Source organism: Dendronephthya gigantea, unplaced genomic scaffold, assembly GCF_004324835.1.
Source record: "Dendronephthya gigantea isolate DGI-Jeju-01 unplaced genomic scaffold, DenGig_1.0 000001F, whole genome shotgun sequence".
NCBI lineage: Eukaryota > Metazoa > Cnidaria > Anthozoa > Malacalcyonacea > Nephtheidae > Dendronephthya > Dendronephthya gigantea.
Genome location: NW_021163011.1, coordinates 6,626,499 through 6,643,691, shown reverse-complemented (window position 1 = coordinate 6,643,691; position 17,193 = coordinate 6,626,499). Strand labels below are relative to the sequence as shown.

The 17,193-nt window shown below is 35.4% G+C and overlaps 1 protein-coding gene across 1 annotated transcript; it reads right to left on the bottom strand.

The window, feature by feature from the left end:
• Positions 1 to 24: 24 nt before the first annotated feature.
• Positions 25 to 16,488, bottom strand: LOC114526775 (fibrillin-1-like). Its single transcript, XM_028548299.1, has 18 exons — positions 16,240 to 16,488; positions 12,881 to 13,067; positions 12,064 to 12,242; positions 11,054 to 11,227; positions 10,624 to 10,788; positions 9,251 to 9,373; positions 9,065 to 9,109; positions 8,655 to 8,777; positions 5,955 to 6,077; positions 4,320 to 4,442; positions 4,081 to 4,209; positions 3,332 to 3,463; positions 3,062 to 3,187; positions 2,761 to 2,895; positions 1,241 to 1,372; positions 584 to 703; positions 372 to 494; positions 25 to 96 (listed from the first exon to the last, which is right to left on the bottom strand). Exons 1-18 carry the CDS (start codon positions 16,325 to 16,327, stop codon positions 65 to 67), a joined length of 2,259 nt encoding a protein of 752 aa, XP_028404100.1. The 5' UTR covers positions 16,328 to 16,488; the 3' UTR covers positions 25 to 64.
• Between the last annotated feature and the right edge of the window lie 705 nt (positions 16,489 to 17,193).

Below are 17,193 nucleotides of genomic sequence, written 5' to 3'. Positions count from 1 at the left end.
TCCACTGGACATGAACATCTGTAACCCCCCATAGTGTTTTCACATTTCCATTTACAGCCAGTATTTACTCTCTAGGTTGTTTGCATTCGTCGATATCTGCAAAAAAGATTCGGGGGGAATTAATTCCCTTAATTAAACTGTTTAAGAGGAATAAAGAACAAATTACTCTTCCATGAAAAGATGCTGTGCCTATATGATTTCACTCCGTTTTTGCTTGCTTTGAACAATGAATTGAGAAACAATTGTAATTTATGTTTTTAGCACGTTTGGTACGCTAAATGAATATAAACTTGTTCAAAGTGACTCGAGACTAAGTCGAGATTCGAGTCAAGTTTTTCGCGAAACATTATATAATGCATGTAATTACTCACCTACACATGACACTTTATCTCTTTGTAATCTGTATCCTATTTCACATTCGCAACGGTAAGAACCTTGACTATTTACACATCTTTGTTCACAGCCTGAAATTCCTTCTCTGCACTCATTCACATCTGTTTAAAATATTTGGAAATAATGCTATAATAAGCATTGTAAACCTGACGACTTCCATATTTGCAGCCAAACTAGTTATTATACTGACCAAAACAATTTGTATTATCCGCGAGTTTATATCCACTTCTGCATTCACACCTAAATGAACCATCTGTATTTACGCAGTTGTGTTGACAATACTGGCTTGCTTCTGAACACTCATCTTTATCTAGAATAGGAAAGCTTTCTCAGCCAAATGAGAACTCTGATTTAGGGCCTTGCCCTTGCACGGAAAAGAAAAATAAGAGATTCAACAAGCGCCTTAGGTGGCTTTTCGAAATTTCTTCTGGCGTGTTTCACATGCATTTTTTTTACTGACTTTACTGCATGTTTGCACTTTATCTAACAAAGATAAGGCGAAGGATAGAACAACGATTGATGCAATATGCACGTGGAAGCTAGTTCATCCCAAACAGCATGTTCATCGGACGATAGGAGTAAAACTGCTCGTATAAAACCCCGTTTAAGCTACACTCAATTTATCGGCACGGCACGGCTAAAATTGGTACCCGTACCAATTTCATCTGTGCTCGTCCTTTATTTTGGTAGCCTGAACACTAATAAAACTGGGCACGGGTACCAATTTTAGCCTGGCACGGCCAATAAATCGAGTGTAGTGTAAACGGGGCTTTTCTGGGCTTTTCGGCGCCTGACCTATATATATTCATACTATATAGCAAATATGGCATGCATTTTTGGAACGCACCTCGACAATGGACTTCTTCTGCTCTTCTGTAATAGCCGGGATTGCAGCGGCACGAGTATGTGCCATTGACATTAACACACATTTCAGTTTTGGCTCTGCATCTGTGTCTTCCGGTAGTGCATTCATCGATGTCTTGAAATAAATGAGAAATATTATTGCTGGTAAGTGACTGCTGATAAGGTATCAAATTATCGTCTAAGTGACTGGACTAAATTATAATATCTTTGTTACACTTGGAATTTTTGGTGCGATTTTCTTGTTTTGGTAGATGTGAACGAGTGACTAGTTACGAATACTCTGATGTATAAGAGTTCTTATTTTGAGCAGTCGTAACTATTTCACTCGTTCACATCTATCAAAGTAATAAAATCGCACAAAAAATTGCAAATTCAATCGTGTAAACGAGCCTTTACATTCAAACAATGGGTAAATAAAGAACTGCAAACTTCTTATACAATAATCCGAGGTTGATAAAGGACACTTCGATTTAACCGTTAAGTCTTTGCATAGTATTGATCAACATCAGATTATATTGTCTGTTTCATCATGACATCGTGTATCTGTACAATAATTGGTAGTTTGGGGTACATGCAATAATATTGGTATAGTTTGGGATACATGCAGTAATATTGATAGTTTGGGGTACATGCAGTAATATTGGTAGTTTGGCCTGTTTGGGGTACATGCAGTAATATTGATAGTTTGGAGTACATGCAGTAATATTGGTATAGTTTGGGGTACATGCAGTAATATTGGTATAGTTTGGGGTACATGCAGTAATGTTGATAGTTTGGTGTACATGCAGTAATATTGGTATAGTTTGGGATACATGCAGTAATATTGGTAGTTTGGAGTACATGCAGTAATATTGGTAGTTTGAAGTACATGCAGTAATATTGGTAGTTTGGAGTACATGCAGTAATATTGGTAGTTTGGGGACTAGTATTGTTTTTTTTCTTGTATGATTGCATTGTATAAAAATTAGTATTGTTTTGTTGGAAAAGACAGGGGTATTGGTTTATTTCTAGATTGACTTTATTACTTAATAATAGATGTAACACGATTAATTTTTGATTGCAATGTCACTGGTATATCACGTTTCACTTCCCCCGAATGTTAACGAAACTCTAATAAAGTGTCTTTACTTTCTGTTAACATGAATATAAGAATGTGTGACCCCCCCCCTTCCTATTTCATGCTTCCGACGCCACTGTATCTGATTAAATCCCTTTAAACACCATGCACTGATTCAGGGAATATAATTAAAAGTTATTTCCCCATAACTATAACTCCCATTTGCACTTGACTGATCATCAAGATAACATCCGCACGTTTGGCCCTTCTTACACTACATCGGATTCACGTGGTCACAATATTAAAACTAGCCATGTAAGAGGGAGTTTAACCCCCAAAGTATGATAACATGGTTGCTTTAATTAACATGATCCGCCAAATGAAAAATGCTGGGGACGATATATAAAGTTAGACAACTTTGTCTGATAATTTTTGCTCTCACGTACCATGACATCGTCCATCTCGTCTTCTTTCAAAGCCATCAGGACATTTACGATAATTACATCTGTAACTACCAGGTATATTTTCACATACAGGTCTCGGAGGAGAACATATATTATATATAAGACATTCGTCTTTATCTAAAATTAATATAAATCACCATTCAATCCCATGTAAAAACTTAAAATTTCTATTAGTTCTATATTCATATATTCGATTTCCACTCGAATTTCCCATGACTTTAATGTTCCGAAACAATACTAGTGGAGGAATTAAACACTTTTGGTAATATTAAAGTTATATTACCTTCACACCTTCCATTATTTCTCTCGTATCCAGGTTGACATCCCCGAATACAGCTAAAGGTTCCAGGAAGATTTCGACAATCTCTATTTGGCCCACATCGGTTACCAACCGCACACTCATCGATGTCTTTATTAATGCAATAGAAAGTACTATTGTGCTTAATAACAATATAAGTATTACGAGGTTGCCTTTTTTATACACCCTGTAAATGTGGCTTTTTGTTTCAAGACCCTGGTTACAAGATTTTTATAACATATATGCACGAACTACCTCTACAATCATTAGTGGATGGATCTCGCTCATAACCGGACGAACATCGGACTCTGCATTCGTAGCTTCCTTCTGTATTTACACACACTTGATCACTGGAGCACCGTCTGGAATCTAAACACTCATTTACATCTGTGAAGCAATGGACACAAAAAGTAGATCAGTAATAAGCAAAATGAGGTCGCTTCGCCTCGGTAGGCATTATGGTCAACAAATCTATGAGAGAGTTATGTGAAGGGGATTTTATAGGACTATAAAAACTGGCCGTTTGCCCACAATTGTTCTTAACACTCATAATTTTCCGAAATAATTTACATTTGTGCCCCTTATATATATAGTTCTTGACCATTTCACCTCGTCGTCCAGGTTCCCTTAATTGTGTAAAAATGTCTTCGAATTTCTTTTCTTCTTTAGTGTTTCACTATGGCAATGTGATTATAAAAAAGGTTGAAAAGAACAATGCAACGCAATTCTTCCCATTTTTTTCAGGAAAAATATTTTGATCCTGACGATAATATTCTTGAAGATTACTATTTCTGGTTGGCATTGTTTTGTTTTCAAAATTTTCTTTAATGATTTTAACAATTTTTCCTGAAAATTCGCGTCTGTATAAGAACCTCTATTACCGTTTCCCACATTTGTTCACGTTAAATTTTGCTACGATTCTTCTCGCTGACCAACGCATTCGCTTAAATTGTACGATTCCTTCTCAACAGCAAAAGTCAGTTGTACTAAGTATAGTGTTTTACCAACACAGGCTCCACTCTGACGGCGATATCCAGGGTCACACCTCGATTTGTCTTCACAACGATACGTTCCAGGCAGATTAGTACATGTTTCATGCCTAGCACACAAACCTTCTCGGCACTCATCAATATCTTTAAAAAAGAGAAAATAAAATTAATGTACATCAGAATTTTTAGCCATAACGGATTTAGATTTTTATACGTTTTTGATGTTCGAATTAGGGAAGAATTTTGAAATTTACCATAACATCTTGAGTTGCGAAGTGTATATCCACTTGGACAACGACAGCGATAACTGCCTGGAACATTTTCACATGATTGTCCACTTGGGCAGGCATTCCTTAGTGTATTACACTCGTCTATATCTAACGTCAATAAAACGTAATGGTTTCAGTAAAGATTCGTTGCATGATATTAACAGCAAGCATGTATGATTTGTAATATTGTAATATTAGGTTACGTGCATGCATACACCATGCTGATTTAACTGAGAACGTATGCATCATGCAATATAAGGACATGGAAACTTCCATGCGTCGCTGACAGGTAATGGTTAAATGCATTGAGCAGGACAAAAACGCCAGGAGCAACGCAAAAGAGCGTTGTCTAAAGTTTATAAAAAAGTCAAAAGTCAACTTTCACGTATACGCCCTAACATCAGCCCCTACGTCGCGGAAAGAAATTATCGAACAATGATACATCCTATTATGCTCTATTGCTATCCTGTTTATATGGGTCTTAGTATCACTGATAGTTCCAAATTACAGAGGTTAAAAGACAAAGCAGCCCGAATAATCGGTCCAAAAATCGTCTAGACGAAGATTGTGTTATACTAGCCGGAAAAAACGGGTTGTAATAGATGTTTTCAAATCGTTACACTCACTTGGCACGAATTTCCCCCAAGTGAAATTTCAATGTTTTAACCATGACATAAACACTCGTAGTAATAACTCACGTTTCATTGTGCCAAAAGTCAAGAGCACGGCGCTTATATAGAATATATAAGCCCCCTGGTCAAGACAGAGGCTGGAAGAAAGACGCTCTCCATTTAAGGAGCACTGTTGTTTAACTTATACTTAGTGAGGAAATAAGGAATGAAACTTCGTACAGTAATTTCAAAAGTAAAGTTATGAGTGTTACGTGAGCATTTCCTTGTAAAGTAGCCATACCGCGTAACTGTGTAAGTGTGTGTACTATAAATTTAATTATTTCTTATTTATAGATTAGATATATACAGGTTCTTCATTGATAGCAGACGGTATTCTGCCTGTAGAAGTCAACTTAGTCAACCTATTTAATTAAATATGTTATTTAATAATGGTAATAATTTTAATCAATGAACACAGTTAGCTTTGGTGACGCAAAATATACATATAGAAATATTTGTTGGTGGTTTAAAAGCAATTGTTTTGTAGCTCTGCTGCCTCTGCAGATGTGTTGTAACTTTGTATTTGGTGTGTCTGAGTCACATGCATGCATATCAGTAAATTCTGTTAATTAATTACGTATAATTTTCTTGTATGATTGCATGGCGACTTTAGTAATTATAATAACTTGTAGGTACACCACGTAAGTAACTTACGTGGTGTACCTACAAGTTATTATAATTACGTATAGTTTATCGTTCAAATTCTGGGTTACTTTTTTAAAGAATTGAAGCATTTGTTTGGGCAAACATGCAATTACAATTTTTTATTCAAATCTGATCAAAATCTGTCAAGGATATTAAACACACAAAGCCATGCAGCAGCGCCAGCATGCAGGCTATTGGTGTACGCACTGAGGGGAAAGAATTGTTGCAAGAATTTTTAGCTATAAAGTATTTAGATTTAAATTTGTTTTTGACCTTTGTTGAACAGAAATATTTTGAAACTTACCATAACATCTTGAGTTGCGAAGTGTATATCCTCTTGGACAACGACAGCGATAACTGCCTGGAACATTTTCACATGATTGTCCACTTGGGCAGGCATTCCTTACTGTATTACACTCGTCTATATCTAACGTAAATAAAATGTGCATGGTAGTTAAATAAAGAGAGGTTGCATGATTTTAACAGCAAGTATGTACGATTTGCCATATTAGATTATACGTTCATTAGAGGGCTGATTTAGACCATTTTCGTTCCGCGATTTTTCGTACACGGAATGATCAAACTATTACGTGAATGCAACGCGAAATTCTATAAACTGTAGACAGTCAGTCGCACCCTTGTTACATTTATGTAACAAACCTTGGCAATTTTTTCCATTTCCACTATACCCTCGCTTGCATGTACACTGGTATCGTCCTGGACCTGTGTTTCTACATCTTGCATGCTCACTGCAATCTTCTCGTGATGTTCCACATACCCTGATTGCTTTAAAGCAGAAAATATATAGAATATAAAAAATGGTTTATCCACAAAAATAATAGTATATGAGTTGGAACCGTGAAAAGACCTTGCCAGCAAAATGGTGGATGCGAAGATTTTGATAGCTATGTAGGTATGATGCACATTTAATGCAGTATTTTAGTTAGACTGAACCCGCAAACAAACATTAATCTATATTTTAGTTGTTAGTGACAACACAAGTTTAAATGTACAAAACATGGAAAGTCAAAAAGTCAAAATGTTAATCAGTCTATTAGACTTATGATAAAATTATAAATGTTCGCGACCATAAATATGTTTCTTTCCCGACTTAGAATTAATATAATAGCATACTATGCATGCGATTGGAAAGCTGAAATATTCCTTATAAACTTGCCTCTACATCGTGAATTGACAAATTCATAACCCTTTCTACATTGAGAGCATCGATAACTGCCAGGTATATTGATGCAGAATTTAGTTCTGCAAGGCCGGATCTTCCGATATTTGACACACTCATCGACATCTACATGAGCAAAATTTAAACTTCATGTACCGTCTTTTTCATGCAATGAATCGTTTTATGCATCAGTATTTCCAGTCGTGGCAGGGATGTTAGTAAAAAAGTACATTTACAGTTTTTTTCGTTATGAGCTGTTAAATCAGTAAATGTTTATTAATTAAATTTGATTAACTTCAAGAAAGCAATCAGTATAGCTCCTAACTACAGAGACCAATTAACTTTCGGGCTTATAGGCGTGCAGAAGGCTTTTGAGGAATTTTTATGTAATAATTAATACTTCATTTAACTATGACTATGTCGCATGTTTTGCGTTGCCGCGCTCTTATGTTATTGCTTTGGAATAGTTTACTATGAATTAAAAGTACCCGTCGAAAAAAACTAACTTACTTTAATAGTAATCTAATGTACATATATTAATCGATGACAGATTAGAGATGAGACATTTTATTATTAATTAAAATGGCAAAGGTTACATACACATTTCAAATACTAGTATAATTCGCGCCAAAACACCCTTGCGACGACGAAAAATAAAAAAAACAAAAACAAAACAAATCCTAATAATTGTTCCAAGAGATGTCGTTTTAGTTTTGTTAGAACGTATGTAACTGCTCGCTGTAGTTAATTGTTCGTAAATTTCTGTTTTATATGAATAATACTTTATACATTTGCCAACATTTTCTATCTGCTACGCGTGTACATCGAAGTATATAATAATTGCATGATTATTTGTTCTCCATAGCTCTATGAAACCTGTTTGAAATCACTCCCGACGAGCCTCTAGTGATGTCAAACAGAGTCGAAACTCGAAAGGTGCATAAAAACAACCCCTGCAAAAATCCACTGTGGTTATATTTACCTACGCATTCCCCCCAACCCGTTCATATCCTCGACTGCAATCATTGACTTTTGTCACACATTTGTATGATCCAGCTGTATTACGACATCGTTCGTTTGATTGACAAATACCAGGTCTCTGACATTCATTTATATCTAGACAAAATGAATTTGTACATTTATGATTTGTTTAGGAGAACAAAAAAAAACAATGTAATCAAAATGCAGGAGTCAAGACACAAAACATACGAATATGTATGAATATATATACGCGCGGAAATGTGTGACTATAATTTAGTCCGGCCGTAATACAAAAGTGTACAAACAATACTTTAACAACAATCCGTAGCCAAACTTGGCAGTTTTACTAATTTTAGTATAAGCGCTTTCAAAAAATTTCACACGAATAGGCTTTTTACACTATAATCCAAAATGGCCATTTTAGTGCAAAAACTGATAACCATGCAAATTATTAATTTTGTTGAAGAGTAAGTGCCTGGTTTAAAAGCATTTGTTTTGTAGCTCTGCAGATGTGTCGTAACTTTGTATTTGGTGTGTTTGAGGTACATGCACGCATATTGTATTAAGTAAATTCTGTTAATTATAATTACGTATAGTTTATTGTTCAAATTCTAGGTTACTTTTTTAAAGAATTGAAGCATTTGTTTGAGCAAACAATTACAATTTTTTTATTCAAATCTGATCGAAATCCGTCAAGGACATTCAACACACAAAGCCATGCAGCAGGGCCAGCAGGCTATTGGTGTACGCACTAAAGGGAAAGAATTGTTGCAAGAATTTTTAGCTATAAAGTATTTAGATTTGTTTTTGACCTTTGCTGAACATAAATATTTTAAAACTTACCATAACATCTTGAGTTGCGAAGTGTATATCCACTTGGACAACGACAGCGATAACTGCCTTGAACATTTTCACATGATTGTCCACTTGGGCAGGCATTCCTTACTGTATTACACTCGTCTATATCTAACGTCAATAAAACGTGCATGGTCAAACTTGACAGTTTTATTAATTTTAGTAAGCTCTTTCAGAAAATTTCCATTTTATCGCTGAGATAAGAAATTAGTCTAAAGCGGAAGTCGTCCATTGAGTTTTACATATTCCAGTTTAAGGTCAGTGTTTTCAAACAGAAATTTATAACCTTCACTCAGAATTTCAGGTAATCAAGTTCCAAATTTGTGGTCCCTGGTGCATGCTATCTACGCATTATTTTTGTTTAATATTGGAGATGTTTTAGGTTTGCCTTCGCTTACCCGTGCATCGTCGACCGTCCCACCTCAATCCTGAACGACATTTTTCTGGAACGAGTGTTCGATATATATTAATAAATTAATTAATTTTTATTAATTATCTAATAATTATAATAACAAATAATGAATATTCGAATGTTCAAAGATCTTTTATATAACAATTAACAGGATTTTTATTTTAAAACTCACTTTCACATTGACCATTCCTGAATACATATGTACTTGGGCATCTTGGGTTGCATGTATAACTTCCTATCGAATTTTGACACTGTTCCTCGGGTTGACAAGGAGATCGTTCACACTCGTTTATATCTGTGGAAATTTAAGTTTAAATTTTGAACTAGTGTGAACGATTAAGTTTCATAGACGACATGCATATCTCCATGCACCAAAGAATGTGAAAAATTCAAATTATATATACATACATGAATAGTATGAATACATAACATGACATACACACAGTATATATAGTGATAATGAATTTTTATCATTCACTTTATAGTATTCTCAATTTTGATTGGTTAATTTACCTGCAAATAACTGCGTGCAAATAATACTCAGCTGCAAATAATACTCTGAGCATGCGCATTAATGTCAATTTTATAAACAATGGCGACTCGCTTTGCCGAACTGTCCGATAAAACGAACTCAAAATTGAAAATTGAGTGGTGAATGAATTGAAAATTAAGTGGTGAATGATAAAACAATTATTGAACTCGGTTCTCGCAAAATATCGTGATTTGTCGGTGGCTCGCAGATCAATTATTTGCCTCTGCCTTCGGCATCGGCAAATAATTGATCTGCTCGCCACCGACAAATCACGATATTTTGCTCGACCTCGTCCAATAATTGATAAATATTTTTACATGACACATGCATGTATAGGAAAAAATGAAGAATAAAGTTTAGACTAACAGAGCACGACGCTTCTAAATACATAATTGGCACGGTGTTCTCTACGTAGACCAGAATTATTGCTGGGCATGGTATATATTATGACGCAAGGCTCGATTGCCAAAAGTCCGATTAGTACTAACCATCAGTTAAATTCTTTACAAACTGTCGTGACAAAATGCTGTTTTTGTTTATGCATTTATGGATAGCTGTTTTGCACAAAACTTTGGAAAATAAAGCTTTTATTAAACCATGGGAAGATTTCTAAAATAACCTATTCAAGTTTATAAATAAACTGTTGGAAAGTTTGATTCGAAGACTTGCATTACCCAGGATTGAACTAGCAATTATTGGTGGGATTAAGGGGGACGATGCCCTAAAGCTAGCGGTGGGGAACATTTTAGAGGCGGGGAGTATTTGGGTTTCACACACACCCCCCCCCTCCCCGCGCCAGAGTGAGCACAGAGAAAAGACCCTGGGTACGAGGTTGCTCAGGTATCTGTAGCCACAATTTTAATTGTGCATGTGTTGTAATTTATTGCTAAAAGTGGAAGTTAAGGTAACAAGGAACGTCGCGTTGTGGAACCAGCAAAAGGCGATTGAGAGGCAGTAATCTTAAATCATATGTTGTTAAGTACATTATGCACATAAATGATATATAATTTTACCTCGACATTGTCTTCTACCGGGATCAACTTCGAGACCTATTGGACACGTGATAGTAGGGGCAACGGTGACAACTTGTGCGCCTTTAACGCACTCGTATGACCCGTACGTGTTTCTGCACGCTTGACCTTGATTGCACACTACACCTCTGGCGCATTCATTCACATCTAAAAGTTAATTGTTACATGTGAGTAGAAAAATATACTCTCACCTGTTTGAACCTAATACCATCCAAGATATTTCAACCGGCGTGTGTGACATACCTATACTGCTTGTAATAACTAACTTTATAGAACAACATCTAGATTAAATTTTACATCGCTACGGGAACATTATATCTTGTGATAAGGATGAATGAATATAAATTAACTGCTTCTCTTTTTTGCTAATTTCTTGAAGACATTGAGAACAAAGCCAAGCGTATATACTTACCGTTGCACGTACGACCATTCACATTTAGTTCAAATCCGTTCCTACAAACACAAGTAGGAACACCGCTGAGGAGAACACAACTTTGAGAACATCCTAAATTAGAGCATGTTCTTGGTGCAGTTGTTGCTACTACTGGTCCAAACACTCCTGTTGGAAAACCTGAAGGATGTGGATCTAAACAACGCGGAATAAAGAACAAAAATTGGTTGCGCATTAGTGTTTAATGGACGACTTGCGCTTTAGACAAACTTTTGATCGAAGTAACTAGAGGAAAATAAATCACCCCAGCTAGAAAGATCTTACTTAAATTAGTAAAACTGCCAAGTTTGGCTGCGAAATTTTGTAAAATACGGAAAATATAGCCATGCGAAGTTGGCAAATTTTGTATACGTTTGTATTACGTGCGGAAATGTGTAACTAAATTAGTTACAAACTTCCGGTCGTAATACAAAAGTATACAAAAATCGACAACTTCGCATGGGTATATTTTCCGTATTTTACAACAATTCGCAGTCAAACTTGACAGTATTACTTATTTTAGTAAGCTCTTTCAGAAAATGTCCTTTTTATCGCCGAGGTAAGAAATTAGTCTAAAGCGCAAGTCGTCCATTGCCAAACTTTTAACAACAAAATCATCTATATATAATATGCATTGCGAGCAGAGCGAAATGTTTAATTTTTCGTCCATTGTACAGAGGTTGATTGTCTCGCTTATTCCTGTGGGGAAGAATATGCAAATTCTTTTTTATTCTTGTACGTTTGCATGGTGATAATCGATAAGTAATTGAGCTTGTAGGTACACCACGTGAGTATTATATACTTACGTGGTGTACCAACAAGCTTAATTACTTGAGAATGTGCATGTTTGTATAACTAGCGCCGTAGAATTCTCATACTCATTTCACCTCTTTGCGGGTGGCGCGTCCTTATTATTAAACTATTTATGCCCAAGACCGCAAACTCCCGTAGTTGTATAGTCTATGTGGGCTTCGTTTATTACATATACGTACCATCCATTAAACAACATCTTGAAAATGCGTTTTGACAAGGGAAACCAAGAACCGCGGAAGTTTGACAACCAATTCCTTTCCGTTTGGCCTCAATTCCAAGATAACAACAATAACAGCACTCTTGGTGATCTTCTCTACCATAATAACGCGTAGAGTCCAAATCACAGGAACCGCCATTACTATAAACGAATCGAATACGAATGATACGAATCTTTACTTGAGGCTGCTTGTCCAAAAGCCGTTTTATAGCCAAACCTCGTACGTGTTAAGGAGGATTCTTAATATTTTTTTTAACAGCTTGTTAATAAATTTCTTTTAAAAATCTCTTCTGGTTGAATATAAAGGTTTCATTTTCGAAGTTTTAACTCGCAAAAACCAGGCATGCAACAGAACAAATGCAGCAGGGCAATATTTGCGTCGAATGCAATTCACTGAACAAGAGATTATAGATATAATGAAGTTTGTCATCTCTTTGTAAATTATCTTACACCAAAACAAGAGGAAATCGCTTCTAAGTATGTAAACAGCCTTTTAAGTATGTTATTTTTATACGTTACTGCTGAGGGATTAAGGCTCCAAACGAGAGTTTTGCCCAGCCCCCTTAAAAATGACCTGTGGGGCCTATTGGGTGTGTATAGGACGAATCGAGTTTTGGATTCTTTAACACTGTCCTGTTTTTAGAATTAGGTGGAATCGGTTCTGGATAAAAGAAATACGAATCTGTCACGGGAACGTATACTGATATGCTCTGTATAGTACTATCGTAAGTCGTAACTCGTATCCATTGGCAACAAACAGGCTGATAAAACATACATACATTGCGACCGATCTTCCCTTTCTGCATAAAGATTCTTGCAACTGCTTTACACAACACAATTCAGCAGATGTACGACAAATAAGTCCAGAAGATGCACGTCGACCAATTGCTTTACAATTTGGATTCCTTTGTGTCTTCACCGCCAGAATTGCCGATTGACAACAAGCCGATACTTTAGTCAGAAAGGCTTTATTATATAAAAGCAACAATAAGAAAATCGTTATTTTAACACACACGGTAAAAAGGCGAAAACAGCTAGGTGCATGGTGTGTAACCATTCTCAGCTAGGCATTGAAATGAAACCGAAAAAAGCTTCGCTCTTTTATTCATGATGTTAGACTGTTGTTAGAATTGCAAAATAAGAAAAATCTTTGTAAAGGTGCCATGCAGCAGCATTGGAAAGATGACTAAAATTGAGCACGAAATTGAGCACAGTTTAAAGGCCGTTTTCCATTACATTTGCTTCGCTTTGAAAATCTGCTCAAGCTAGCGACCTTGAAAAATAAAGCGCGCTTCAGTCAAAGGACGTGTAATGGAGAATCGCCTTATATATAGGCGCTGGCAAAACCAACTGGCTAAAAAACTGATTAGATTTTTTAGTTCTTCATTAAGAAAGGCCGTGAATGGCTATTTTTTAATTGCTCATACGTCGATCATTATAATAGAGTTAATCATGAAGACATATGTACTACCGTAATTACCCCCAATAATTCGAAATTAGCTAAGTTTTTATTTAATGACATTCACCAAGGCGCATAATTTTCCCGGTATGATTACAAATTTTACGGCTATTTAAACAAAGCATTGTTTTTAATATGCGAAACAAAGTTACAAGCACTCCTCTCCAACATAGTTTTTCACCTCGAAAAATTTCATCCCATTTCCCCCCGCGCTTCTTTCGTTGTTCTAATAGATTCTTTCCTGTTAATGATTTCATATCTTTCTGTGATCTTCGTGTGCCAAGATATGTATTGATGTCTTAATATAATGGACTGAGGTAAAATAGTTTTGGACAATAGGAAATATTCAGGGTCATCACCTTTGATGCGCAGACGTAAGCGAAATATCTCAGCAATGATACTAATATTAGTTTGCAAGTTTTTGTATAAATCACATCAGCCATCTTGACATGTTCACGAAACTAGGCATACAAATCCAGAAAATAATCGGTTTTCAACTGCCTAAAGACAAGGCCATTGTGTAGACCCTCGGTCTAAACATGGAGACAGATGTTTGCATGGGCAGATGTATGAAGAAACGATTGTTCTGCTGTTATTTGAAGTTGTTGCCACAAAGCAACCTTTATAGTTACATTATATGGTATCATTATACAGCAATACTAGCTGTAGCTAATATAGCTATGTTTCGTGATATTGGTGTGAATTACCAAATGCCAATGAAGCTTTTTAACCAGCTTAAAAGCTTTTCCCACTAAGTTACCGTATTTGGAATACGTTCCATGTTTTATCACATTAGATTATCATGCATATTTATTATAGTTGCGTTTGCTTGAAAAATTAAGCCCCAAGACCCTTGACCTAAACTGTCTGATGTCCCGCAGGAAAATCGAGACCAAATGTTTATTATTCGATTTCGTAACATGCATGCGTAAGTTTCAATTCTTGTATATGTTACTTGCGGGAAAAAGTGACAAAAATTTTATGGCAAATCCAAATCTTCTCTCTTACAATTTGTTATAGTGCAATAATTATAAACCTTTATTTTCAATAAGGTTTCGGGGAAAGACTTTGTGTCTGTATGCTGCAAGTGGGTGGAGAATCACAATTTAAAGTAAAAGTTTCCCCAGGTGGTATATTTAGAAAGTCATACTAGTTAATACATTGTCCCATTGATTATACGAATGCTCAAAGATTTAACAATTCTTACATTGCATTGACAGGCGGAAAAATCTGCCATTACTATGGACCAAATGAAAAAGAGTTTTCAAAACGCTTTTAAGCTAAATAGCATGCATATATACTGCCACATCTCAAACAAACATATGTTTGTTTATATATATCTCAATAAAAAACTGCTTATATAAAAAAAACTGCGCTCTGTCCGAGTTTTAATGAAATTTTCTTTGAATAATCTCATGTCTATTTGAATATCCAGCCTCACTTTAACACGATAGACATCCTAAACCGACATCCTTCAACATGATTGGTCAGCAAAAAAGTATAGTTATAGATTTTCGCTAACCAATAACGTTGAATTAAATTTAATAATCTTTAATGCTCTGGATTTCCAATCTTTAATGACACTTCTAGAATTAATTAAAGCTGTATGTTTTCCATCAGGTGTAATTTAGCGTGCGCACGCAGCGAAATTGTTCCCTGCCTTATTCTTATTTGTCAGTCGGTGAGAACCCGAACACAAACAGAGATGATCCTCCGAGTGCAAAATTCCTGGTCGTCTAATAAAATAAAATTAACTGCAGATCACCTAAAAAAAAGGTATTATATAAAAGAGCTTCGAAAGTCTATACCATGCAAAAAACAAAAACAAACTGCATACATGATACAAATGTGAATTGAGCAGCTGATAATACAAGATTTTCTTACAAATTACCGAAATATACCTCCTGATCGTCTCGCAAAATGTTATTTTATATTCTTAGGGTAGCTAGTTTTGATCAAAACCACGCAAACATATTTCAGAAGTTTCAAATGATAAATAGTGAAGAGCATTTACTCAAACTGTTATTTAAACCAACAACCTGTTGAAAAATCATAAGGCCCACAAAATATTTCCCTCTAAAGGTGACTGCAATAACAATTTAAATTGGATTAACTTTTCTTCACCTTTGGAGTCAATTCTAAGCAAATAAGATTGCACTTTCAGTAAATATTTTGTCAGTACCAAATAAATGATGAAATGTTCAGACATCGTTACAAAAATAGGTGTTACAATATATATCAGTAAATTTAAGGAATGTGCTTAATGGCAGTAATAAAGTGTCAATAATATAGATGACACTACTATAGCAACTATTGATGACATATTTGGCACCAAGGTTATTCCGCTTTTGAACATTACCATATTTGTCTTTCGTCAATTCAATAATATTGCGCACATTTTGCATAAAACGCGTATTTAGAATAATGCGCAAAAGCTTGTAAAACTTTGTGCGTTGTAAAATTTACAACCAGATTATGCAACCTCCGCGTGTCACGAATACAGTTAACTGATAAATGCACATTTTCATATTTATGTTCAAAAGAAATGCAATGTGTCGTTCGTACAACATGGTAAAAGAGGATTTGCGCATTCAAAACAATAACACAGAAATTGCGCATTCTTAATCCACAGCGAGGCAAAACAATGTTTTATTACATATTAATGCAGCATAACCTTACCGTCGTTTGTGGACTTTCTGGCATTCCCGATATCAAATACCGCAAAAATATAAATGACCAGAAAGACATAAATGTTGTTAAATAACATATTTAATTCTATGTCCGTCTACAAATGGATTAATCACAAGCAGTTACTTCAAACCACGGTGGTGTAGAAGAGCTGTCACTTCACGAATGGACGCCAGCCAAAGAGAATGAAGGATATGTTAGCTAAGTACGCCTTTATATCAATGCGCCGTCTCGAATGTGTATCAAATTCAAAATTACTTTACATGCAAGTGTTGACGTTTCATTTCCGTTTTTCGCGACGTGTCAAATGTTTATAAGATATGTGAATAACAAAATAGTAAAATAAAAGAAAACACGCACATAATTACATTTTAACCAAATTGTTAAAATGGGAATTACAGAACTTGTAAAGCTTTTCAGAACAGCATAGAAAAATTCGAATTCAATGTCCTAGAACCAGTAATATTCAACAAACCCGGTACTTGTTATAACAAACAACTTGAACGGGATAAAAAGTATAAGTCATAAGTATATGTCATAAGTAACTTGTATATTCTTTGTCTGCGGAATCAAGTTTAATGGGTTGTAAATTCCATTTCGTGATAGTTTTCTACGCATATGCTTATGTAGACTACAACAAACTATCGTGGAAACTTAATTTTCGCTTAGATTTCTGCCGGGGCAATTCTACGTTGAATTCGGGAAAAAATAAACACTGCGAATAAATCCTTTTTAATTAATGTGAGTATCGAGATTTTAATAGCCATTTCGTCACTCGGAATTTCACTATTTTGTATGTGTGGTTGCCAAAAATTTTGATCTGTTTATCACGATCAAGTAACTGGATTAGCACAAAGGATGGTCACGTGATTTAAGATCCGTCACGGACACTTCATCGGACCAAACTGACGGATCTGAGAGACATTTTCAATCAATGATTTTTAA